Source organism: Dendrobates tinctorius, unplaced genomic scaffold, assembly GCF_039654945.1.
Source record: "Dendrobates tinctorius isolate UK_male_01 unplaced genomic scaffold, ASM3965494v1 ptg000232l, whole genome shotgun sequence".
Taxonomy (NCBI): Eukaryota; Metazoa; Chordata; class Amphibia; order Anura; family Dendrobatidae; genus Dendrobates; species Dendrobates tinctorius.
This window is the reverse complement of record NW_027361899.1, coordinates 19,307,478-19,333,688: the sequence shown is the minus strand read 5'-3', so window position 1 is coordinate 19,333,688 and position 26,211 is coordinate 19,307,478. Positions and strand designations below refer to the sequence as shown.

The 26,211-nt window shown below is 46.2% G+C and overlaps 1 protein-coding gene across 1 annotated transcript in view; it reads left to right on the top strand.

Annotated features, from left to right (window-relative positions):
- WDR26 (WD repeat domain 26) overlaps positions 1-26,211 on the top strand; it is a 44,536-nt gene that overhangs the window by 7,742 nt on the left and 10,583 nt on the right. Inside the window, exons 2-7 of the mRNA XM_073556402.1 lie at positions 6,688-6,787; positions 6,952-7,008; positions 22,919-22,993; positions 23,923-24,059; positions 24,529-24,626; positions 25,233-25,389. Of these exons, the coding sequence (XP_073412503.1) occupies positions 6,688-6,787; positions 6,952-7,008; positions 22,919-22,993; positions 23,923-24,059; positions 24,529-24,626; positions 25,233-25,389 (624 nt within the window). The remainder of the gene's footprint in view (positions 1-6,687; positions 6,788-6,951; positions 7,009-22,918; positions 22,994-23,922; positions 24,060-24,528; positions 24,627-25,232; positions 25,390-26,211) is intronic.

Sequence of the window (26,211 nt, the reverse complement as noted above, 5' to 3'; positions counted from 1 at the left end):
AGAGCTTCACCCTCACTCCATTTGAAGCGGAGATGCCGATCCCAGGATCACTAGAAGTTTAAGTGATCAGACCCCCCAGCGATCCATAAGTTATCATTCCCCTATCTTCGATTAACCCTTTAAAATTTGTTGGAAGCTTTTGCCATAATTACCTGGTGCAGCTATATATTTTTTTTTTGTTTGTAAAATGGTGGAAACCGTGTAGGCATCGTCGTATTAAGGATCTGTCACTTCACTTACGGTTTAAAGAACAGACCAAACCAAATTAGTAATGCTGATGCCGTATCTTGCCCTGTCGTAGTACAGGCTGTTCTATGGTCACTGGTAGCAAGCAGAGATCTTTAAAATGGCAGAGGACTGAATCACAAAAGCATGAGAAGTTTGGCAACCTCTCAGCTTTACGGGATGGGTGATGACTTTGTGGAGGTCCCCCACAATGCTGAGAATAATGGATCTTTCTCGTTCGCCTTATTGGGGGACACAGAGACCTTGGGTGTATGCTGCTGCCACTAGGAGGCTGACACTATGCACAAAAAAAGATGGCTCCTCCTCCGCAGTGTACACCCCACCGACCGGCAGAGAATTCCTCAGTTTAGCTTAGTGTCAGTAGGAGGTGGACACGGGTCTTTTATTAGACCCATATCTACCTCGTCGTGCGTCGTTCCTTTTCAGGTTCTACGGAGGGATACAGAGTGAAAAGTCACATCTGTACTCCCACATGGAGTCTGCAAGTACAGCGTGTACTGCCACCCCGTATCCTTGCAGTTCTCCGCGGCAGGACCAGCCAGACGGACGCCGACACCAAGACGTGCCAGCGACTCCAGGGGTCCTTGTCGCCAGTCTCCCTCCCACTCGCCTACCAGAGCCTGTCGGTTGGATGAGACGCAAGACTTCTTCAGACAGGTAACGGATCGTGGATGGGTGAGTATTAGGCCCCGGCTAAATATTTATTTACCTGGCTGCCCATTCCCGACGGTCACCTCTTCAATGGTCACAGGGGTAGGCGCTGCGGTCGCTCGCAGTCGCCACAAGGCTATAGGCAGCTCAATGTTGCTGGGCATCCCCCCCCCCCCCCCCCTTTCCCTCCCCCCTTTCTGGGTACAGGGAGCACAGGGTTTTTTCCCATTGGGAGCGACTTGCGACTGCGGCGTCCCACTTTTTCGGACCTCCGCGCCGACCCCCTGCTGACAGGCGGCCGCCGCAACTAATTTAGGCCCCGGCTTCAGTTGGGGCCTACCGCTGCGTCACTGCCACGCCCCCCGCCCCTTTCTTCTAAGCGGGCTTCTCTCCCGCTCTTCCCAGGCCCTCCCACCGCCTGTCCTTCACCTGCCCAGCCTGTTATTGGCTAGAGGGCGGTGAATCGTTAACCCTGCGTGGTGCTCCACCCTCCCTCCTCTCCTAAGGCGCGCTTTTTCTCAGGACGGCGCCATTTTCCCAGCCTGTTAGCCGGGCACCAGCTCCTCACTGGACACATCTTCTCCAGCTGGTTTTTTTCAGGAGGTCTGTCGGCCGGATTTCGCTCTGACCTGCATCCACTGACAGGTCGCAGAGCATCGCTTCTGGGGACACCGGACCGTGAGTAGCTCTGCACTGCAGACTGACCCTTCTCCGCCCTCTGTCCCCCAACCTTCCGGCATTACCTCAGCTTTTCACTATGTCTAAGTCTGATCGTACCCGATCTACCGCCCCCCCCTGCACTTTAGTCAAGTACTTTGCATGTTCTTCGTGCAATCGCAAACTTCCCTCAGGCCAGTCCACTCCCCTCTGCCTGGATTGTAGCAATCCAATTCAGCCTGTCGCCGTCCAGGAGCCATCTGCGGCCCCAGGTGAGAGTGAGCCCCCCATGCCTGGCTGGGCCTCCTCGCTATCTCAATCAGTGGCAGACCTCACCAGGGTGTCTCAGTCCCTGGTGGCCGTTCTTGATAAGTTGCCCCTGGACTCTTTAGCAGGGCCAAGCAGGTCCCAAATTGTTCCATCTGAATCAGCCAGCGGTAGTCGCAAAAGACCCAGGCAAGATTCCCAGCCGGAATCCACTCCTAGTCCCATCTCACCGCATAGCCCTTCTCACCAGTCTCCCTCTCGGGCCTCCTCTCCCGAGTCAGGGGAAGCGCTTTCGGACAGGTCATCTGAGGGGATTTTAGAGCTGGATTCAGACCAGGATGCAAGCATGAAGGTCACAGTGCAGGACCTCATTGCTGCGATCCATCATACCTTCGATATTGCTGACTCCCCTGCGAAATCCTCAGATCAGGAGGTTTCGTTCAGACGGGCAGAAACTCCCTCCAGGGTTTTTCCTTTCCATTCCCAGTTTGGGAAAATTTTTACCAAGGAAAGAGAGGATCCGACCAGACGCTTTCAAAGAGGAAAACGTCTCGGCATACTCTACCCATTTGCTAAGGAGCTCACGGACAACTGGTCGGCCTCTCCCTCGGTCGATCCGCCCGTGTCCAGGCTATCCAATAACACGGTACTCCCGCTTTCAGTCGTGGCGTCCCTAAAGGATTCTAATGACAGGATTATAGAATCCCTGGCGAAGTCTGCCTTTGAAGCGGCTTCAGCGGCGGTGTGTCCAATCTTTGCTTCATCCTGGACAACAAAGACCATAGCCACGTGGGCAGACGACCTTCGGCAGGGCATCTTAGATAAGGCGCAACCGGAGCATTTGGCCAATCTCGCCAATCAGATCTCCCATGCTGGGGACTATCTTCTCTCCGCTTCCTTGGATGCTGCATCCTGTGCAGTTCAGGCGTCAAGCAACGTTATTGCAATTCGACGTACACTTTGGCTAAAGGCATGGCAAGCGGACTTGTCTTCTAAAAAGTCCCTCACTAACCTGCCTTTTCAGGGGGTGTGCCTCTTTGGGTCCCAATTGGACCAGATTATTAAGGACGCCACCGGAGGCACGAGTTCACTCCTCCCTCAGTCCAAGCCTCGCAGACCCCCACTAAGGCGTCAGTTTCGACCCTTTCGGACTTTCCGCTGTTTCAATACGGCGGACAACTCCAGCCAACAGAGACCGCAGGCTCGCCAGGAGAGAAGGAAAGTTTCCTTCATACCCACTCCTTCCTGGCGACCCCACTCCTCCCAGGGCAGACCGTCCAGATCTAGATCTGGACGGTCTACTTCAGCATGACTATCATCGGGCACGCGAGGGGCCTTTCCAATTGGGAGGTCGACTTCTTTCCTTCAGGGACGTTTGGCTGGCCGCCGTGGAGGACGCCTGGGTCAGCGAGGTCGTATCCTCAGGATACAAGATAGAGTTCGAATCCCGGCCTCCAAAGGATCCAGCCTTGATCCCGGGGTTCTCTACAGCTATCGCCGCTCTCCTCAGTTCCGGGGTGATTGTGCCCGTTCCCGAATCGGAGCGCTTCACGGGGTTCTACTCGAACCTCTTTGTAGTGCCGAAAAAAGACGGCGCAGTTCGACCCATCTTGGATCTCAAGCTGCTCAACAAGAGGGTCCGCCTTCGCCACTTCCGCATGGAGTCGCTTCGCTCGGTCATCGCCTCCATGGAGGAGCAGGAATTCATGTGCTCAATAGACATCCAAGATGCCTATTTACATGTTCCAATTTTCTCCGGACATCAGAAGTTCCTGCGCTTTGCGATTCGACAGCACCACTACCAGTTTGTCGCACTGCCCTTCGGTCTTGCCACCGCTCCCAGAGTCTTCACGAAGATCATGGCTGCGTTGATGGCTTTGTTGATAGTCAGAGGCCTCGTTCTTTTCCCGTACCTAGACGATATTCTGATCAAGGCTCCCTCATTCCAACAGGCTCACCAAAGTTTGTCAATCGTCCTGGACACTCTTTCCAATTTTGGGTGGATCGTCAACAGGAAAAAGTCCTGTCTGGTTCCTACCCAACGCCTGGTCTTTCTAGGTCTTCTGTTCGACACTCGTCGGTCAAGGGTCTTTCTCCCACAAGAAAAGATTCTCTCTCTGCAGCAGGAAGTACGATCGCTACAGACCTCGCGATTCCCATCCCTCTGTACCGCCATGAGGGTCCTGGGAAAGATGGTCGCAGCAATAGAGGCAGTTCCCTTTGCCCAATTTCACGCCAGGCCTCTCCAGCAGGCCATTCTGTCGAAGTGGAACAGGTCGCCTCGGTCCCTGGATCGCCCTGTCCATCTTTCTTACCGGATCAAGCGGTCTCTCAACTGGTGGTTGTCGTCACCTCTCATTCTATCGGGTCGATCCTTCCTTCCCATTCACTGGCAGATAGTAACCACAGATGCCAGTCTCCTCGGTTGGGGTGCTGTGTTCTGCAACCACACTGTTCAGGGTCGATGGTCGGATCGGGAATCAGCGCTACCGATCAACGTTCTGGAGATTCGAGCGATCCATCTTGCTCTGGTCCACTGGGAAAGGCTCCTCAAGGGACTGCCGGTACGGATTCAGACAGACAACGCCACAGCGGTGGCATATGTCAACCGCCAAGGGGGAACACGGAGTGTCTCAGCCCTGGCGGAGGTGTCCAAGATTCTTCGTTGGGCGGAGATTTCCGTCCCGACAATTTCCGCGGTTCACATTCCCGGCGTAGACAACTGGGCCGCCGATTTTCTCAGCCGCGAGGGTCTCGCGGCGGGAGAATGGTCCCTACATCCGGAAGTGTTTCATCTGCTCTGCCTTCGGTGGGGAACCCCGGATGTAGACCTCATGGCGTCTCGCCTCAACAGGAAAGTCCCACAATTCGTGTCCAGGTCTCGGGACCCTCTGGCAGTGGGCGCCGACGCACTGGCCGTTCCTTGGTCCCAGTTCGAACTTCCCTACCTGTTCCCTCCTCTGCCTCTTCTTCCCAAGCTGTTGAAGAAGATCAAGGCAGAAGGACTTCCGGTCATTCTCATCGCCCCGAATTGGCCCAGAAGGTCTTGGTTCGCGGACATTGTCAACCTTCTCGCGGACGCCCCCTGGAAGCTTCCAGACAGAACAGATCTGCTGTCTCAGGGTCCGATTTGCCACCCCAATTCTCGGCCGCTCAATTTAACGGCGTGGCTGTTGAGACCGAGGTTCTGAAACGAGCAGGATCTTCCGACCACGTAATTCAGACCATGATCCGAGCCAGAAAGCCATCATCTTCCAAGATTTACTACCGTACTTGGAAGGCCTATTTCACTTGGTGTGAGACCAATGACGTCGCGCCCATGTCCTTTTCGCTCCCTTCAGTCCTAGCGTTTCTTCAGGCAGGATTGGATGCGGGGCTTGCCCTCAGTTCCCTGAAGGGTCAAGTTTCGGCGCTGTCCATTCTGTTTCAGAAAACGTTGGCTTCCCATCCTCAGGTTAAGACCTTTCTTCAGGGCGTGGCTCACACGGTTCCGCCGTACCGGGCGCCCGTGGATCCATGGGATCTTAATCTGGTTCTTGAGGTTCTGCAAGGTCCGCCCTTTGAACCCCTCAGGGATATTTCCCTTTCTCTCCTTTCTTGGAAGGTAGCCTTTCTGGTGGCCATCACCTCCGTCCGGCGCGTGTCGGAATTGGCAGCTCTTTCGTGCCGCTCTCCCTTTCTGGTTCTCCACCAGGATAAGGTAGTTCTGCGGCCTCCGCCCTCGTTCCTTCCGAAGGTGGTGTCCTCGTTTCACCTCAACGAGGATATCGTGCTCCCGTCCTTTTGTCCGAATCCAACTCATCCCCGAGAGCGGTCCTTGAACAAGCTGGACCTGGTTAGGGCGGTAAGAGTCTATCTGTCTAGGACGTCTTCCTTGCGAAAGACAGTCTCTTTTCATTATCCCTGATGGAGCGCGGAAAGGTCACCCGGCGTCAAAAGCCACCATTGCTCGCTGGATCAGATCGGCTATCCTGTAAGCCTACCGTGTTAAGCGTCGCGGAGCCCCTCCGGGTATCAGGGCCCACTCTACTCGAGCAGTGGGTGCCTCCTGGGCGGTGCGCCACAGAGCTTCCGCACTGCAGCTTTGCAAAGCTGCAACATGGTCATCGGTTCACACGTTTGTGAAATTCTACAGAGTCCACACCTACGCTTCGGCGGACGCCAGCCTAGGTAGACGGATTCTGCAGGCCGCGGTGGTGAGTCCGCTGGCCTGATGGAAGTTTGTTTCCCACCCCAGGGACTGCTTTGGGACGTCCCAAGGTCTCTGTGTCCCCCAATAAGGCGAACGAGAAAACAGGATTTTTGGGTTGCTTACCGTAAAATCTGTTTCTCGGAGCCTTCATTGGGGGACACAGCACCCTCCCATGTTTTACAGCTCCTGTTCTTACTTTGGTTGAATGGTTACAGTTGAGTTGTTTATGTTGTCAACCTATTCTGTTACTTCTCCTACTGCTTTCTCACTAACTGAGGAATTCTCTGCCGGTCGGTGGGGTGTACACTGCGGAGGAGGAGCTAACCTTTTTTTGTGCATAGTGTCAGCCTCCTAGTGGCAGCAGCATACACCCAAGGTCTCTGTGTCCCCCAATGAAGGCTCCGAGAAACAGATTTTACGGTAAGCAACCCAAAAATCCTGTTTTTTGGTCCTTGTGGGGTCCCAGAAGTCCCATCTTCCCCTGGTAGCTGACAGGCAATGGTTGGTTGCTATAAGGATGGATCAGACTGTATGAGGTTGGTCTTAGGACGCTGGCGGCACATCCAGCCATAATAACCCTTCAGCGGGCATCTGGAGTTGAGCGGCTCCGTGCCACGTTTCCGTCTGTGGGCCTGGTAAGTTGAGCGGCTTCTGACACTGTGTCTCTCTTGCAGCCAGACGGTTGATCTCCTCATGCAAGAATCAGGATGTCGTTTAGAGCACTCGTCTGCTACCAAATTCCGCAACCATGTCATGGAAGGGGAGTGGGATAAGGTAATGATGCCACTCCATTACTCCTTTCATAGTAGGTGCTGGTCAGAGGGTGCACAGCGTCTCGTGTCAGAGCAGCTTGGTACAGATCTTGTGTTTTTTGGATGAATGACTTATGTTCCCCGCTCGCTGTGAGTTTCTAAGATGATGTGATTTGATCTTTGCAGGCAGAGAACGATCTGAACGAGCTGAAGTCTTTAGTGCACTCTCCGCACGCCGTGCTGGTAAGAAACCTTCCGTCTCCTATCATTAGCATGCTATGTGGCCATCGCTTTTCTGCATGGGGAGGGGGTCATTTAAAAAAGCAATTTATTAATTTTCAAGAATGCCGCTTGCTGTCTTTTTTTTTTCTTCTTCTTTTTTTTTTTTTTTTTTTTTTTTTTTAATTAAAATGCTTTCCATCCGTGAAAAATTGTTTATAACCCCCTGAGAATGGTATAAAATATCAAGAGAAGTAATATTTGCCAATCCTCTACAACTTTCAAGCCAAAAAAAAAAGTTCCTTTTCGCAGTTTGTAAGGCTTAAGCGGTTCTGTCTACTTGTGTGACCGCTGCAGCCGATCACTGCTTAGGGTGGCAAACCCTAAACAGTATCATCCGTTGCATGTCCTAGCTAAAGCCTTATAAACATGAACTGCAGGTAAACGTCTGCCTGGGAGCAGCAGGGCATTGGTGAGGTCAGGATTGCACTGTATGTTTGATCAATTTTACTATTGCGCATCTCCAGTGTTGTTCAATCCAAAAGGTTAATAATCAGAAACCTCAATATTTAAGAAAGTAAAAGTGCAGTTTTGTTTTTCTTAGGGGAATATCTCTGTGCAGGATTATTGGGAAACTAAATTAAAAACTTGAGATATAAAATTTCATTGTTTTCATCTGTTTAAAAGTGAGAATAAGAACCAAACAGTTCAAAATGTACAAAATAAATTTCTGGCATCTCCATAAAAAAAATGTCATTGACCAGTATTCACTGCATTCCAAATTATTCCTCAAAACTGATTTAAGTGTCAGATGTAATTTATTTATTTTTCCCTTAACCTTGTGGCTGGTTTGTGTCTTGTGGTCTTCGGATGGCTGAAATCCATCTCGCACACCTGTGATTACACTGAACAAATATAAACACAACTTTTTTTGCTTCCATTTTTCATTAGCTGAACTCAAAGATCAGACTTTTTGTCTAATTTATCATTCACAAATGTGTGTAGATCTGTGTTGGTGCGCTCTCCTCCTGACCTGTGTTGGGGCGCTCTCCTCCTCTGCTGAGAGCATCCATCCCCCTCACAGGTGTGGCACATCCAGATGCTGATTAGAAAGCATGATTATTGCACAGGTGTGCCTTAGACTGACCACAATAAAAGGTCACTCCAAAATGTGAAGTTTTACAGTATTGTGGGGTCTGGGGGGTTCAGAAAACCAGTCAGTATCTGGTGTGGCCACCATTTTCCTCGAGCAGTGCAGCACAGTTGATCAGGTTGTGGATTGTTGCTCCTTTCCAATGTGAGAAGTTGCTGGATATTGGCAGGAACTTGAACACGCTATGGTACAGTCATGGCCAAAAGTTTTGAGAATGACACAAATATTAATTTTTACAAAGTCTACTGCTTCATTTTTTCTAATGGCAATTTGCATATACTCCAGAATGGTATAAAGAGCGATCAGCTTAACAGCAATTACTTGCAAAGTCAATATTTGCCTAGAAAATTAACTTTATCCCCCAAAACACATTTCAACATCATTGCAGCCCTGCCTTAAAAGGACCAGCTAACATCGTTTCAGTGATTGCTCCATTAACACAGGTGTGGGTGAGGACAGGGCTGGAGATCAATCTGTCATGATTAAGTAAGAATGACACCACTGGACACTTTAAAAGGAGGCTGGTGCTTGGCATCATTGTTTCTCTTCTGTTAACCATGGTTATTTCTAAAGAAACACGTGCAGTCATCATTGCACTGCACAAAAATGGCCTAACAGGGAAGAATATCGCAGCTAGAAAGATTGTTGACTGAGGTGCAATCTATCGCATCATCAAGAACTTCAAGGAGAGAGGTTCCATTGTTGCCAAAAAGGCTCCAGGGCGCCCAAGAAAGACCAGCAAGCGCCAGGACCGTCTCTTAAAAGTGTTTCAGCTGCGGGATCGGGCTACCAGCAGTGCAGAGCTTGCTCAGGAATGGCAGCAGGCAGGTGTGAGTGCATCTGCACGCACTGTGAGGCGGAGACTCTTGGAGCAAGGCCTGGTCTCAAGGAGGGCAGCAAAGAAGCCACTTCTCTCCAGAAAAAACATCATGGACAGACTGATATTCTGCAAGAGGTACAGGGAGTGGACTGCTGAGGACTGGGGTAAAGTCATTTTCTCTGATGAATCCCCTTTTCGATTGTTTGGGACATCTGGAAAACGGCTTATTTGGAGAAGACCAGGTGAGCGCTACCACCAGTCTTGTCTCATGCCAACTGTCAAGCATCCTGAAACCATTTGTGTGGGGTTGCTTCTCAGCCAAGGGAATAGGCTCTCTCTCAGTCTTGCTTAAAAACACAGCCATGAATAAAGAATGGTACCAGAATGTCCTCCAAGAGCAACTTCTCCCAACCGTCCAAGAGCAGTTTGGCGATCAACAATGCCTTTTTCAACATGATGGAGCACCTTGCCATAAAGCAAAGGTGATAACTAAATGGCTCAGGAAACAAAACAGAGATTTTGGGACCATGGCCTGGAAACACCCCAGATCTTAATCCCATTGAGAACTTGTGGTCAATCATCAAGAGACGGGTGGACAAACAAAAACCTTCAAATTCAGACAAAATAAAAGCATTGATTTTGCAAGAATGGACTGCTATCAGTCAGGATTTGATCCAGAAGTTGATTGAGAGCATGCCAGGGAGAATTGCTGAGGTCCTGAAGAAGGGTCAACACTGCAAATATTGACTTGCTGCATTAACTCATTCTGTCAATATAACCTTTTGTTACTCATAATATGATTGCAATTATATTTCTGTATGTGATAAAAACATCTGACAAACACACATAAAAACCAGAGGCCAGCAGATCATGTGAAAATATAATATTTGTGTCATTCTCAAAACTTTTGGCCATGACTGTATACGCTGATCCAGAGCTTCATAAACCTGCTCAATGGGTGACCTGTCCGGTGTGTATGCTGCCATGCAAGGACTGGGATGGTTTCAGCTTCCAGGAATTGTGTACAGATCCTTGCACCATGGGGTGATGGTCGTGGATGAATGGCACAAACATGGGCCTCAGGATCCGGTCTGTCTCTGTGCATTCAAAATGGCATCAATAAAATGCACCAGTGTTCGCCGTCCATAACATACGCCTACCCATACTATAACCCTCCACCACCATGGGCGCCACCATTCACAATGTTGACATCCGCAAACCACTCAACCATGTGACGCCATACTCGTGAAAACCGGGATTCCTCCATGAGAACACCTCCAACGCGCCAAACACCATTGAATGTGAGCAGTTGCCCACTCAAGTCGATTGCGATGACAAGCTGTGGTCAGATGGTGACCTCGATGAGGATGGCGAGCATGCAGATTAGCTTCCCTGAGACTGTTTGAAAGGTTGTGCAGAAACTCTTTAGTTATACAAGCAAATTGTTGCAGCGTGTGTCTGGTCTCGGATATTGGAGGTGAAGATGCTGGATGTTAGGTCTGGGGCTGGTGTGGTTACACGTGGTTTGCGGTTGTGAGGCCCATTGGATGTTCTGTCAAATTCTCTGAAACTCCTTGGCCATTACTGCAGTCAGCATGCCAATTGCACGTTCGCTTGACACTTGTCACATCTGTGGCATTGTTCTCTGTGATGAAATTGCACATTTTGGCATTGTCTTTTTATTGTGGCAGTCTGAGGCTGATCTGTGTGATCTGCATCTTAATATACCCCACCTATGAGGTGGATGGATTATCTCGGCAGATAAATGCTCACTAACAGATTTATACAAATTTGTGAACAATATTTGAGGAAAAGGCCTATTGTGTCCATTGAGAAAGTTTTATATCTTTGCGTTTAGGTCACGGAAAATGAGAGCAAAAATGCAAGTGTGTGTATATGTTCAGTTTAGCTTGCCAGGTGCTCAATTAAAGGAAAATTAAGAACGACATTCCACATTATTAAGCAGTCTCAGGTTTCACCCAATATGTGAAAGACAAAGTTTCTCTCTGCCGCCGAGAAACATCAAATAGAACAATGTCTTGGACAAGGTATGAAAACCTTAAGTTTGTGAAATATAAGTGATCATCGTACGATGAAGAGATTTATGACTGATGCAGAGCACAGATGGGCTTGTGCAGATAAAGGCATAATGAGGAAGGTTTCAGACAGACAAATTCATGAGATTACAAGAACAGCAACTAAAATGACATTACAAAGCAACAAACGGGTATCTGAAGCTGCTGGTGTCTCAGCAGTCTCGTGAACGTCAAGGCGTAGGACCCTCCAGAGAGGCTGCAGTTGTGCATAAACCTACTATTCAGCCACCCCTAAAGAGTGGTCACGAGCAGAAACTGGGACAGTGGGCCCAGACATGCATGAAGACTAATTATAAAAGTGTTATTTACTGATGTCATGTAACTCGATGATCCAGGGGTTTGTAGATGGCCACCGTGTCCCAGCAAGGAGGTGGCAGTCATGTTTTGGGCTGAAGTTATAGGGAAACAGCTGGTAGTGCCTTTAGGGTTCCTGAAGGTGTGAAAGTGACCTGTGCAAAGTATATAGTTTGACCACTGTCTTCCATGGTGCAAAAAACTGTGCAATCCATAGCAAAATCATGTTCATGTATGTCAGTGCACCATCTCCTGCTGCAAAGAAGACCTGAGTCATTGGCTGCTATGGGTATAAAAAGATAAACTCATGTTGTGGCCACCATCTTCCCCTGACCTCAACCTTATTGAAAGCCTTTTGGAGTATCCTCAGCAGGAGATCTGAGGGTGGGAGGCCAATCACATCAATAAAGCCGCTTCAGGAGTCGATATTTTTGACATCCTGCAAAGAAAGTCAAGCAGAAACTCTCCAAAAACTCAAGTTCAATGGATGCAATAATTGTAAAGGAGACATCACAGAAGGCTCCAATGTTAACATGCAACTTGACTAGTTAAGATGCTTTTGATTTCAGTAATTGTGACCTCTTAAAGGGAATCTGTCACCCTTTTTTTGGACTATGAGCTGCCGGCATTGACATCGGGGGTTTATCTACAGCATTCTGTAAAGCTGAAAATAAGCCCCCGATGTAACCTGAAAGATAAGAAAAACAAGTTAGATTATACTCACCGGAGGGGTGGTCCGGTCCGGCACCTCCCATCTTCATACGATGCCGTCCTCTTCTTCCCTTCCTGTAGTGGCGCAGGCGCACTGCTCTGCCCAGTTGAGAGCAGAGTCCTGCAGTGCGCAGGCGCCAGGAGACCATTTTGGCCATTTTCTGTTCTTAACCTGTTAAATGTTTGGTAACTCTAAGGTGTAGAATAATTTGGTGCATTTTTAGTTTTGAAGAAAAATACTGTTATTGGGAAGTTTTTCCAATAAAATGTGATCTTCACTCGAACGACTAAGTATGGAATGGACAAGGCAACTGTTAGGTGGATTCATAACTGGCTTGGTGATCGGACCCAAAGAGTGGTTGTAAATGGCTGCACATCCAGTTGGAAGAATGTCTCAAGTGGGGTACCACAGGGCTCTGTCCTGGGCCCTGTATTGTTCAACATCTTTATCAATGATTTAGATGAAGGAATTGAGGGTAAACTGATTAAATTTGCTGATGACACAAAGCTAGGAGGGATAGCTAATACTAGAGAAGAGAGAGGATTCAAAAAGATATAAATAAACTGGAGAAGTGGGCATCAACTAACAGAATGGTTTTTAACAGGGAGAAATGCAAATTACTACATCTGGGCAATAAAAATGAAAAAAGCATATATAGAATGGGAGGAATAGGGCTAAGCGACAGCACATGTGAAAAAGACTTGGGTATACTAATAGATCACAGACTGAATATGAGTCAACAGTGTGATGCAGCAGCAAAAAAGGCAAATGCAATTCCAGGATGTATTAACAGAAGCATACAGTCTAGATCACGTGAAGTCATTATTTCCCTCTACTCCTCTTTGGTCAGACCTCATCTGGAATATTGTGTCCAGTTTTGGGCACCACATTTTAAAAAAGACATCAACAAACTGGAGCAAGTTCAGAAAAGAGCGACCAGAATGGTGACCGGTCTGCAAACCCTGTCTTATGAGGAAAGGTTGCAGGATTTGGGAATGTTTAGTTTGCAAAAGAGAAGACTGAGAGGAGACTTAATAGCTGTCTACAAATATCTAAAGGGCTGTCACATTGTAGAAGGATCAACTTTATTCTCATTTGCACAAGGAAAGACTAGAAGCAATGGGATGAAACTGAATGGGAGGAGACAGATTAGATATTAGAAAAAACTTTTTGACAGAGTGATCAATGAGTGGAACAGGCTGCCACGAGAAGTGGTGAGTTCTCCTTCAATGGAAGTCTTCAAACAGAGGCTGGACAGACATCTGACTGGGATGATTTAGTGAATCCTGCTTTGAGCAGGGGGTTGGACCAAATAGCCCAGGAGGTCCCTTCCAACTCTACGATTCTATGATTCTAAGACTTGCCCATTTCTACCGACTCATCTGCTTTGACCATTTAGGAAAATCGGAGAGCATTTCCATAAACATTTGGAACATGGTGTAGTACCAGCTGCCCTTTTCCCTGATGGTGATAAGCTGCATCGACGCAGTCTGTCTGGTTCTTTATCTGTTGACAATCAAGTTTATTTTCAGCACCAACCACAGCCCCAGGCACTGATCTAATGGGTGACTGTCCTCCTTCACCGTAAATCTCACTTAAGCCAACAACTAAATGAGAAAATTCACCAAATAATAAGTCATAAATGGATATTCATTATAACTACAATAACCTACTCAAAAAAATGAATACACCAAACGGAGTCCAAAACATTAAGACTCAAATTTATTACATAATTACCAATGAGTATACAGAACCAGACATAGTAACATACCATAATTACAGAAAAGTACATATAAAAAATGCATATAAAAAGGACACAGTGAGCACTATAAATAAATAATCATACAAAAATGATGAGGATAATAATAAAGTGCATAATATATATGGGCTGAAAAAACAGCTCCTAATAAAGTGCATAAGAAATACACAAAAATTATATATAAATCCAAATCATATATACCCGTAATGTGTGGCTCAAAGTGTCCAGGCTCCCTCCAACGTACGTTTCGCCCACCGTGGCTTCACTTGTAAGAAGGACCACAAGTTCCTACTAGTATTTAGTTCCGGTGAGGATGGAGTTGGATCATTATGCTCAATATTTAAGGCCTTTCCTGGCTCCCAACAGTAGAGACTCCGATGCTGCAATGGAGCTTTGTCCTGCAGAAAAATCCTGGTTTTCTTGAAAGATGCAGATTGCCCCCCCCTTCATGGAAGAAAGTGTCGTCTAAACACTGTCAGCAGGTTTGGGCATTGCTTTTTCAGTTCGTCTTCAACCCAAAAAGGTTAAAGGGTACCTTCCCGGGAACTGCCATCAAGCTATCGCACCTGCATGTTTCTGCGTCCCCCAGATCCGCCCCGCAGTGTGTTATGAAGTATTCACACTGCGGGGCTGGGAATCTTGGGACGCAGAAACACGCAGGCGCGATAGCTTGATGGCAGTTCCCGGGCCGCTCGCATTGTGCATGCCCGAGAACTGTCACTGCGCAGGCGCCCGACAACATGTAACGGCAGATACAAAAGAAGGAAGCGGTGCAGGGATGCTGTAGAGGGGGGTTGATGGACAGCTGGGAGGCAGCGGCACTCCATACCTCTGTGACAGGATGCAGGTATGAGGAACGGTTTATAAGTGTCTATATTTTGGCATTAATGGGGGTCAGAAACAGCAGAGACACCTTCACAGAATGCAGCCTTAGTGCTGCTGAAGGTGGCTCTTTTAGTGAAAAAACGCCTGGGGGGTGGGGCGGGGAACAGGTTCCCTTTAATCATTCCAGCCAATATCAGTGCCCACATCCACCTTGCTGGCATTTTGAGTGGAAGTAGACATCTGTGCCCAGTATTGATACAGCCACTGCCCATCCATCTGGTCTGTCCAGAGACTCTCTCGTCTCATCAGTCTATAAAACCTGCGATCTTTCAGCTATAACTTGGCTCAGTCTTGACGTTTCCACTTCTGTGTCTTGTTCAGTGGTGGTCGGTCTCAGCCTCCTCGCCTTGGCTAGGTCTGTGAGCACTGAACACCTAGTACTGCTGGCCTCCAGGTTTATACTTTTCACAGGTGGAAAATTTCTAGAAAAATAGATATGGTGGAAGTTCTAAGTTAATGTGCACACTTTGTAGGCCCCATTCATGTTTCTTGTACATGTTTCCTTTTTTTCACAGACAGAACACTTAAAGGGCTTTTTCCATAATGTTCATTTTAATAGATCTTTGGAAGAATATTAATTTGTGTGTGTGATCTAGTAAATGTGCCCCTGCTGTATACTGTTATGGTCGTGTCTGACCATACATGGACATGGTCTGATCATACCACATCTCCTGGGTAGGGGAAGAAGCAAAAGAGCATAGACATTACATCACGGGATCACAGCTGATTCTTTTTGGGAGTAAAATATTTAACTGCCTGTTAGATCAATGGTTCACGTTAAAGAATGAATCAGCTATGATCCCGTGCTGTAATGTCTGCATACTCTTTTGCATTTTCCCCTGACCAGGAGCTATGGTATGATCAGACCATGTTCCTGTATGGTCAGACGCGACCATTACACAGTACACAGCAGGGACACGTCTATAAGATTATCTCCGCACAGGGACTTTTTTTTTTTTTTTTTTTTTTTACGCATCCAATTGTGGAAGTTATTATTCTTCAAAGATCTATTGATTTTAAAAATGGCTATTTAACATTTTTCATGGGAAATCCCCTAAAAATTAGTCTATGGGGCTGCTATCATGCTGGTAGGGGAACCTTGTTTCTCACAAAAAAACAAGGAACAAACACATGACCCGAAGGGGCTAAAAATTGTATTAAAAGCACTGATCAAAATCAATTATGTATGCAAAATGTCTAAATGAAATCCTAGGCTGCATACATCCTGATGCATTGTCACCATAGTGCTCCCATTTTTTGGGAAAGGAGTGACTGCAATTATTATAGGTTGTGGTCAAAACTCATGACTTTTTAATGCAATGTGTTCAAAATTAAAGTAAAACTGGAACAAAAACAATACAGTTTTAATGCAATCTTTAATATCACAGTTTAAAAAAAAAAAAAAAAAAAAGTGACAGTGGATATGAAGTCTACACACCCTTATTAAAGTGCCAGGTTTTTGGTACGAATTTTTTTTTAATTTTTTTTTTTAAATTACAAAGAGAATCTTTTCAGAAATTCTTCCACTTTAATGTCTCCTATAATCTGTACAAATCCACTGAGAAACAAATTGAAATCGTTGAGGGTTAGCATTTAAAAATAACAAAACTAAAATAATGTGGTTGCAGAAGTGTTAGATGTGGGTTTTTTTTTTTCAGAATTAGCCACTCAGATTTGCCCTCATGTTACATAGTAGTCAGTGCACGGCCGCTGTCATTTACAGCGATTTCTGATTAACCACATTGAACGTTTTGCTGTTCTAGGAAGATTTTCCTGACCTTTTTTTCTTTAGTTGAATTTTACAACAGAAGTGTAAACAGCTGACAACACAGCAAAGGGATCTCATTGTTGAATGTATCAGTCAGGTGAAGGGGACAAAAACATTTCTAAGGCATTAGCTCTACCATGGAATACTGTGAAGACATCATCAAGAAGTGGGTTTAATTTGGCACAACAGTGACATTACCGAGACCTGGATGTTCCTCAAAAATTGGTGAAAAGAGAAGAAAATTGGCCTAGGAGGCTGCTAAGAGGCCTACAGCAACATTAAAGGAGTTGCAGGAATTTGTCAAGTCCTGGCTGTCTTCCACATGTGACCACTCTCGTATTCTTCAGTTTTCCTGCCTGTGGGTAGGTGGTAAGACTGAAGCTTTTTTTCTTACAAACAAAAATATCCTGACTGTTTTGCCAACATACATCAAGTCTGACAAAAGCAGGTGGGAAAATGTGTTTTGGTTGGAGACCAAGGTGAAATTTGAGGCATAATTTCAAAAGGCATATTTGGTGCAAAGCTAACACTGCCCATCACCAAAAGAACACCATACCCACAGTGAAGCATGGTGGAGGCAGCATTGTGCTTTGGGGCAGTTCTTCAGCAGCTGGAAATGGGACTTTAAAGTGGAGGGAATTATAAACTCTTCCAAATGATTATCAATTCTGAAACAAAACCTTCATGCCTCGGGTGAAAATGATTGATTAATTTTACCCTTCAGCATAAGCCCAAGATTACCACCAAATCACTAAAACAATGGATTCACAAGGAGATCAAGGTTTGTAATGGCTGAGACATGAATTCAAGTGACAATCTGACCTGAAGAAGGTGCTGTATAGATGTGGAGCTACTTCAAGGCAAAGATTGCAGATTCTGGGTGTGCTGTCCTGATTAAACTCTGACCCAAAAATACTGAGTCCAGAAATTCACAGGGGACTGACACAAAGTATTAGAGTAAGGGTGTGCAGATTTGTGCAACCACATTAGTTATTTTTCCACTTGATATTTTTTTTTTTTTGTTTGGAGGTCCCCGACTGAGTTTCTGCAGCCCCGCTCGCCGTCTTGGTCCACATTACATACCTGCAGACACGCTGTTCTCCGCCATATGGAGGCATCGTTTTTTACTCTGTCTCCTACTAACCCCAAAATGTCTGAAGTGGAAAAACCTCCTTGTAAAAACCAAGGAGCACAAAGGTGCGAGCTGTTACAGATCCACACTGGCTGCTCTGCCATACAGGCCGAGTAGCTGATGTGCTTGTATTATGCTAAATCCTGTTGAAGCCCTTTGGATCTCTCCATGGCCGTGATTGGTGACTGTTGGATCAATTCGGATTTTAGTTGATTTCCTCAAATATTAACATTTGTTCAAAGCAATAACTGGTGAACTATGTTGGTTTGGCTTGTGGTGCGATGTGCAGCTGCACGATGCGTCACAGGAGCTGTTACTTTGTGCTACCCCTTGGCGCAGTGGCTGCTGAAACTTCCAGTGCCGTGCATTGAATGTCCCCTTTGTGTGATTAGGTCATGATTCCAGTCATACAGCGAGCCCCGCATGTGAGGTCACCGAAAGGGCCACACACAGGTGACTATCGCTCTGCACATACCAGGTCTCTGTATAGCGACGCCCTACTTACTGCAGGGCAGCTAGTCCCAGTAGCTGTCTGCCTGCTTTTCAGGAAAGGAGTGTTTTGTTTTTTTTTGTTTTTTTTTTTAATGGGATTAAGACTCCTATAATAGACATGGACAGAGCTGCCAGAGGGAGAAGGAGACTGACTGTAGGAGTGCAGCATGCAGAAAATGAGGAAGGCGTCATTTTTCAGTGTTTCCCAAGCACAGCATTGCTCTGACATTTGGCTGTTTTTCTGATTTTGCAGAAGCCTGTCTGTGCTCAGACAGCAACACACAGATGTGTGAATGTAGCCGTAAATGTACCGTATTTATGCCCTTTAATATTATGGCTTAGTGCTGCAATCTGCCATGAAAATATAATCGCTGGAGCTCCAACTTCTGGGTCACCCCATTTATGTAGGAAACTAAGGTCTCTGGCACTTTTTTACTTTTTGTAAATTGCTTTTAAAGGGGATCAGTTTCCAGATTAAACAAGAAACATTGTACAATATTGGGTACAGCTTGGGCCTGACTAGGTTAATGTTATTAAATTGAAAGCCCAGGTCTGAATGGTTATAAAATCCAGATTGTAAAATTAAATTAAAAAAATGGTAACATAAGCAAATTATGAGTTGCCTAAAGAGTGAGGCCTCATGAGTCCTAATGCACTCTCTGCCCAACCTGACAGCTTGTACAGAGTAGTGGGAGATCTCTGCAGAAGCACGGAAGAGGGACAAAAGGAGCGGTCCGGCTAGGTGGGTGAAGATTCAGCAGCAGGGTGGAAGGACACTGAGGACCTGTCAAGCAGGCTAGGCAGGTGTTGGTTGTTTTCATATATTACGCAGTCATTGTGCACACCAGCCTCACAAGGTCCAGTGGATCTACGTAGTAATGTATGCAGTGTATATTGTGAAAACTGGTGGTGGATCAGATTTAACGGTCACTGGAGCGGGGTCTTCAGGACTGAGCCGGTCCACGCAGCCTGATCTGTCGATCATATCTTAGCAATCTGTCATTTATTTTTGAGAACCTTGTAAGGAAGCATTTAAATTTTTTTTTTTTTTTTTTTTTTTTTTTTTTTTTTAAAATCTTCAACCCTAATTCTAGCAGTTGTATCTGTGTAACACGTAAAGAACATACTAATGCAATGATTTGGAAATCTATTATCTCTATGTTGTATTCACAACAGATCAAAAGTTGGACATTTTTCCACTTCAAATGAAAATAATTAAGTGAATCAAGCAGGTTTCGGTTATGTAATCTGAGGGCAGCATAGCGTGGGGTGAGAAACACCAGTCACAGCGATGCATCACTTACTGGCTGCTTGCTGTCATTTTGGATGGATATATATAATAATATTTTTTTTTTTTTTTTTCTTTGCTGAAGATGTAGCAGAGGTCAGAATACTGAGCAGTGTATAATACTGGCAGCTTTCTGCGTACACTGTATAACCAGTTTTAGGAGCAGGGTTACAGTGAAGTTGACTAGAAGGCACAATACGACTAGTCCTGTAGTGATCTCCTGCTGATAAAACACTGATTTTATTGAAACAGAAACACAGCCCAGTAATCCATACATACAAAAACTTCCTGACAGATTCCCATTAAAAGTGAACCTGTCAGCAATTTTGGCCGCTATAAGATTCTGCCGCTGCCTTTCAGGGCTGATGTACAGTATTCTATAATGCTGTAGATAAGCCCCCGATCAGACCTGAAAGATAAAGAAAATACGTTTTATTATACTCACCCGGGTGGGTGGTCCGGTCCGATGGGTGTCGCAGGTCCGGGTCCTCCCATCTTCTTGCGATGCCGTCCTCCTGCTTGCTTCATGGTCCCCAACATCGCGCTCCTGCGCAGGCGTCAGGAAAGGTCAGAGAGGTCCGGCGCCTGCGCACTGCATTACTGTGCTCTGCCCTCAACGGGGCAGATCAGTACACCTGCGCAGGAGCGCGATGCCGGGGAGCCATGAAGCAAGCAGGAGGGCAGTATCGCAAGAAGATGGGAGGACCCGGACCTGCGACACCCATCGGATGGGACTGCCCACCCCCCCGGATGAGTATAATGGTTATTTTTCTTATCTTTTAGGTTGGATCGGGGGCTTTTCTGCGGCATTATAGAATACTGTAGAAAAGCCCTGAAAGGCGGTGGCCACATCTTATATTGGCCAAAACAGCTGACAGGTTCTCTTTAAATTTATGAATTGATGGCAGACGAGTTGTGCCCAGGATGTGTCCACCATTGTGCAGCGTCCCCTCTTCATGTAGGAAGTGAGGAGACCTGGAGATTTGGGAGCGGAACATTTGTTCCATTCTTGTCGGATTCTCGCGGCTCAGCAGTTTTGGATCTTTGGATTTCTTGTTACATAAAGCACCAAATGTTTTATATAGCTGATAGGTCCGGACTGCCGGCGAACGGTTCATCCCCCGAGCTCTTCTTTTGCGGAGACGCACTGCTATGATGGAGGAAGTATGTGGTTTACCATTGTCCTGCTGAAATATACAAGATATTCCCTGACGTAGACTGTCTGGATGGAGCAGATGTTCTTCTATCACCACTATATAGTGCCCAGCAGTGATGACGCCCAGGCACTGCCCCTACCATAGGCACTGATGCCCCCTCCAACCATCAGAGATGCAAAACTGTGCGCTGATAACAAGCTGGACGGTTCCTCTCCTCGATAACTAGCTTGATGCTACCTCTCTCCTCCGGAGTCTGCAGAACACTGTCAGTGGTTTCCATAAAAAATTTCACATTTTGCTTCCACGGACCACCTAACATTTTTCTACTTTGCCTCCATATATGAGGGCCCAGGAATTGGGAGTATCCAGTATTGACCTTCAGCCTTGTGCACATGGATTTCTTCAGAACCACTGAATCTCTTGGTATTATGTTCTGTAAATGGAGGATATTCAGTCTTTTCAATTGAACATTTTGATAAAATGATTCCACAATTTTTAGACACCGTTGTTCAGATTGGAGAACTCTGAACATGTTTGCTTCTGGGAGACTCTACCTACTAAAATTGTGGCTAAACAACTTTGTTTAAAGCATGTGAAGCTTGTTCAATCTCACCTGTGGAAAGTAACAGGTGTGGACAATATGAAAATCACACCTGAAATCAGATAAAAAGGGGAGAAACTTACTCAATCTTTTCATTTTGTCTGTGGGCCACACTAAGCATGGAGAATAGAAAGAGAAGAGAACTGTCTGAGGACTCGAGAACCAAAAGTTTTGAAAAATATCAACAACCCCAAGGTTACAAGTGTGGATCTCCAGAGATCTTGATGTTCTATTCTCCACAGTGAGCAACGTAATTAAGAAGTTTACAACTCATGGCACCGTAGCTAATCTCCCTGGACAGCGAGGAAAAAGATTGCAACACAGGATAGTCCGGATGGTGGATAAGCAGCCCCGAACAAGCGCTAAAGAAAATCAAGGCAGGCTCAGGGGGCATTGGTGTCAGCACCAACTTTCAGTCTACATGTGAATGACATGAAACATTGGCAGAAGACTCAGGAGGACCCCAATAATGACAGACCTAAAATGAAAGGGGGGGTATCTTACTGTGTGGGAATTCTTGTGGATCTGATGGCTCTGCTAGGGGTCATTTTTAGAATTGGGACCAGATTTTTATTTTAAAAAATTAAATACAAATTTTTTTTTTCTTTATCTTTGCTTCGTGCCAGATGACTACTTTCCAAACATATACGGCTACGGATGGGAGGGGGGAGACATTAGTGTCCTGTAATGCTTTATCTGCATCTGGCTGCCGAGGGGTTAATGCAGCTTTGTTTGCTGGATCAGCTGACTGCCATCTTTGCTTTGACTTCCAGCCTTGTGTGTTTTTTTTTTTTTTTTTTTTTTTCTTGATCCTGCCAAATGGGGGGGATGGGAGTCGGTCACAGGAAGTGAGGTAGCAGATGTTTGTCAACTGAGCTGTTTAAAGGGCCAGAGTCTCCTGTAACCATAACAGAGCGGGTCGTCGCTGGGCGTCTGTGCATGTTCCAGTTTGCAGATGCTGGAAGATTTACTTCTGGTTTTGGCTCCGCTGTTTATGCATTTTACTTTTTTTTTTTTTTTTTTTTTTTTTTTTTTCCTCTGCAGTAGAAGCCTCTTTCCAGGCAGATGCCCCCCACCCTCCTAATCTCTGTAATCTGAGAATATGACTAATGCTGGTGAACCATGCATACCTTGTGGGGATTTGCTGAAGTGCAATTTACATTATTTTATGGGTTTTTTTTCATGCTCCGCCAGTGACCATCACACGTTCTTTGCCGTGTATACGCATCGTGCGTCCGTGTTTGGCTCTATAAATGCACAAGCAGCTGCATGATGAATATCGCTGCTCATGACTGTGCGGCACATGATGATCTCAGCCGCACCAGACTGATTCTGGTGGGGATGTACAGATCATGCCTCATCTTTATGGCCCTGAGATTTTCCTGTCTGTTTTCTGTCCCTTTCCAATTCTGAAAGCATGTACGCTCAGCTGAACAGAGCATGCATATTCCGATTACGGCTGTAAACGGGTCTTTCTTGTACACGCATACGCTCCACCGTGCTTGTGCTCTGATTGGGGAGAGTGGAGTAAACTGCTGTGACATCTTGACTGAGAACAACATGTTCAAATACAGCCGCCCAATCCTTGTATATTCATATTTCTGCTGTTGGAAGGTCCTCGTACGTGTTAGATGCCTTGCTGAAATCTGCTTCAGTCTTGTCTGTACATAGCCCCAGACCTGACATTATAGTGCGGACAAGAATTTTTTTTTTTTTTTTTTTAATTTTTTTTTTTATCTTTTCATCTGTTGATAATGATTCTTTGTGTTCCTGGCAGCCGTGTCGCCCATCCGCTGGAGGTTCAGGGAGCGAGCACTCCTCCTCGTCCTGCCCCACGTCTGATGTCATACGGGTGAGTGCACTATACATGACGTGGCATAAGGGTGGGTATACAGAAGCCCACCCAGCACAGCACCACAGAGCCTGCCAATTTGCTAATATATGGTATAGGTGATCAATGCAACCCCACAGATCCCGAGTGCACTTCCCCTTTTATTCGTTCTCTACGGGACCGCCGGGGATGGTCGAGTGCTGCAATGGTGTGCATGCTTCACCTACCCTCTAGCTATGTATTCTCCACAGGACTGCCAGGGATGGCCGAGTGCTGCCCTGCTGAGCAATAGCAAGCATGTTTCACCTCCCCTCCATTCACCACGGGACCACTGGGTATGGCTGAGTGCTGCTCTGCTGAGCAATAGCACGTATGCGTCAACTCCCCTCCATTCACCACAGGACCACTGGTATGGCCGAGTGTTCTCAGGATTTAGAGGGGGTTCAGTGGACAGGGCTCCCATAGATCGATAGGGGGGTAAATTGTGAGCTTTAATACAAACTATGCTGCCATTCTGGAGCATAAGGGCTGAATACAGACTGTACTACCAGGGGGCAGCTGAGAAGTAACTTGTAGTGACTAAGCAGCAGTAAAAGTAACATGGCCCCATAGATTATATTGTCTATGATCTGAAATTCACAGGTGTAAAAATGAGCTGGGAAAGATTTGGTTACAACACATGAAATGGCTGAAATAACCATAGTATGAGCACAGAGGATACGGCCCACCCCAAACCCCCGCATATTGCTTCCCGCGCACACAAGTGTATCCTGAAGAGTGCAGTCATTTCCATCATGATGAATCTGAATCACACTTTGCCCCCCAAACAGAACGCCCCCCCCCCCCCCCGTTAAGGTAAATCTGTCATGCAAAGAGGAGGGTCTCCTGCTTTTGGGTCACTGATGTTCCCTTTTTTTTTTTTTTTTTTTTTTTTTTTTTTTTTACTCCAGAGGATGAAGTTTTTGCTTCTCCAGCAGAAGTACCTGGAATACTTGGAAGATGGCAAGGTCCTAGAAGCCCTGCAGGTCCTGCGCTGCGAGCTGACGCCACTGAAATACAATACCGAGAGAATTCATGTCCTCAGTGGGTAAGGGGCCCTCTCCACTGTGTCCCTCCAGCACTAATGCAAGATTTTTTTCTATCTTATCCGTTCTATAATGTGGGGTAAAACATGCTGATCTTGTGTCCTTGTGATTGGATACCCAGGCCTCGTATTGTAGAGCACAGCAAGCTTCCCGGCATTCTCTTGGCCATTTTTGCAATTCGTGTTCTGCTGCTGTCTGTGTCCTGCTGCAGAGCTGGCCATAGTCACTCCCCTTGAAATATCTCACTCCCACTGATCACCTGATTAAAGGGGTGGCGGTGCGCAGTAAGTGACCCAGCTCCATACACCGTGTGGTGGCTGTGATTGGTACTGCAACTCTTATACAAGAGGAGGAGGGGAGAGAATGTCGAACTTCTGAGATTCAACATTGGTCCTTAATGCTGATCAACCAAGAGAGGATGTCTAACGTTTGTTAAAACACTGAAGTAACGCGCTTATTTCTGTATCCCAGGTATTTAATGTGTAGTCACGCAGAAGACCTGCGAGCAAAGGCAGAATGGGAAGGAAAAGGGACAGTTTCGCGCTCTAAGCTGCTTGATAAGCTCCAGAGTAAGTACTCACATCCGGGGTCACGTCGTTGTCCGTTATTGGCTGGTCATTGATACGACCTCACTCCAGCCCGTGTGTAGTCAGACGCGTGTATGTAGCGCAGGGACTTGCGTGGATTTCGTGAATGTCATTTGGTCAGAAAGCGGCAATGTATGGTGGGGGGCCGGCGCTGCGGTGGGCTCTACAGTATGCATTGATTTTCTGGGTTGCTTCTGTAGGAATGAGGCTACTTAAAGGGACCCGACAGCAGATTCATGCCGCCCGAACCACAGACGGCACAAATGACTGTGGCTTGATGCGTTTTCGCTGCTGCGGTTTTTGTTTATATTTAAGAAAAGAAAAAGTACTTTGACAAGCCAGCCAGGGGCTGCAGTATGCTTCTCACATGACAAGTCGTACGTTGACTTTTCAGACTTCACTAATTTGCAAGGTGACCGTGCGATGGCTGATCTGCTCAGCCTTGGAAGAATCAGTAAGTTTTTGCCAGCGCCCCTGCCTCTACTGTACAGGTGTCGCTGCCTAATTTCCTGCGAGTGTTCACCTGTAATTCTTTGGCAGTGTCATTGAAGTGTTCACAGCGATCTGCACATTTTCCCTCCTCTGCAGCATACCTTCCGCCATCTGTCATGTTACCACCCAGACGTTTGCAAACTCTACTACGTCAAGCTGTCGAGCTACAGCGAGATCGGTGCCTCTACCACAATACGAAACTTGACAATAATCTGGACTCTGTATCCCTGCTCATCGATCACGTCTGCAGCAGGTAGGTAAAGTGTCATTAAAGGGGGTCTCGCCTGAGTCTAAGAGGTTAAACCATAGTATGGTTAAACTGTACAACCCCGCACATCTGTGGAGATAACTATGACCCGACTCGCTGCTGTCAGTCTGTCTGATTGCGGGAGCCCTTGTGGTTACTATTGTGATACCCCTGTAAAACCCAGCATGTGACTGACACTATATACATTACTGCAGCATGTAGAGCCAGCAATCTGATCTGATTGCTGGAACAAGTTCCCCGGCTATTTAAAATAAAGTTTTTACTTTTTGTCGAGTCACGCCCATCTCCGCCATTAAAATAAGGAAATTAAAAAAAAAAAAAAAAAAAAAAAAAATTATATCTGAGTCCATAAAAGACCACCAGTCCCATCAGTATATACAATTAATCTGTGTGGTAAATGCCAGACCCCCTCACCATCACCACCAAAAAAAAAACAACACCAAAGCAGTAAAAAAATGAAAATGTCATGTGTACCACAAAATAGTATCAATGAAAACCTCAGCTGGCCACACAATGGGGGTCTTATAAATAAATGAGACTTTTTTTTTTTTTTTTTTTTTTCTGCAAATTGCTGAATTGTATTTTCACTACAACATCTATAGATTTATTTTTATGACTACAACAATACGAACGTGGAGAATTATCAAGTTGTTGTTTTTTGTTTTTTGTTTTTCCCCAACATTTTATCCCACTTGAAATTTATTTTCCCATTTTTCAGTACATTACTTTTTTAAAATGAATGGTGTCCTTCAAAACTACAACTTATGTGAAAAAAAAGCCCTCACAAAATGATGGAAAAATTGGAAA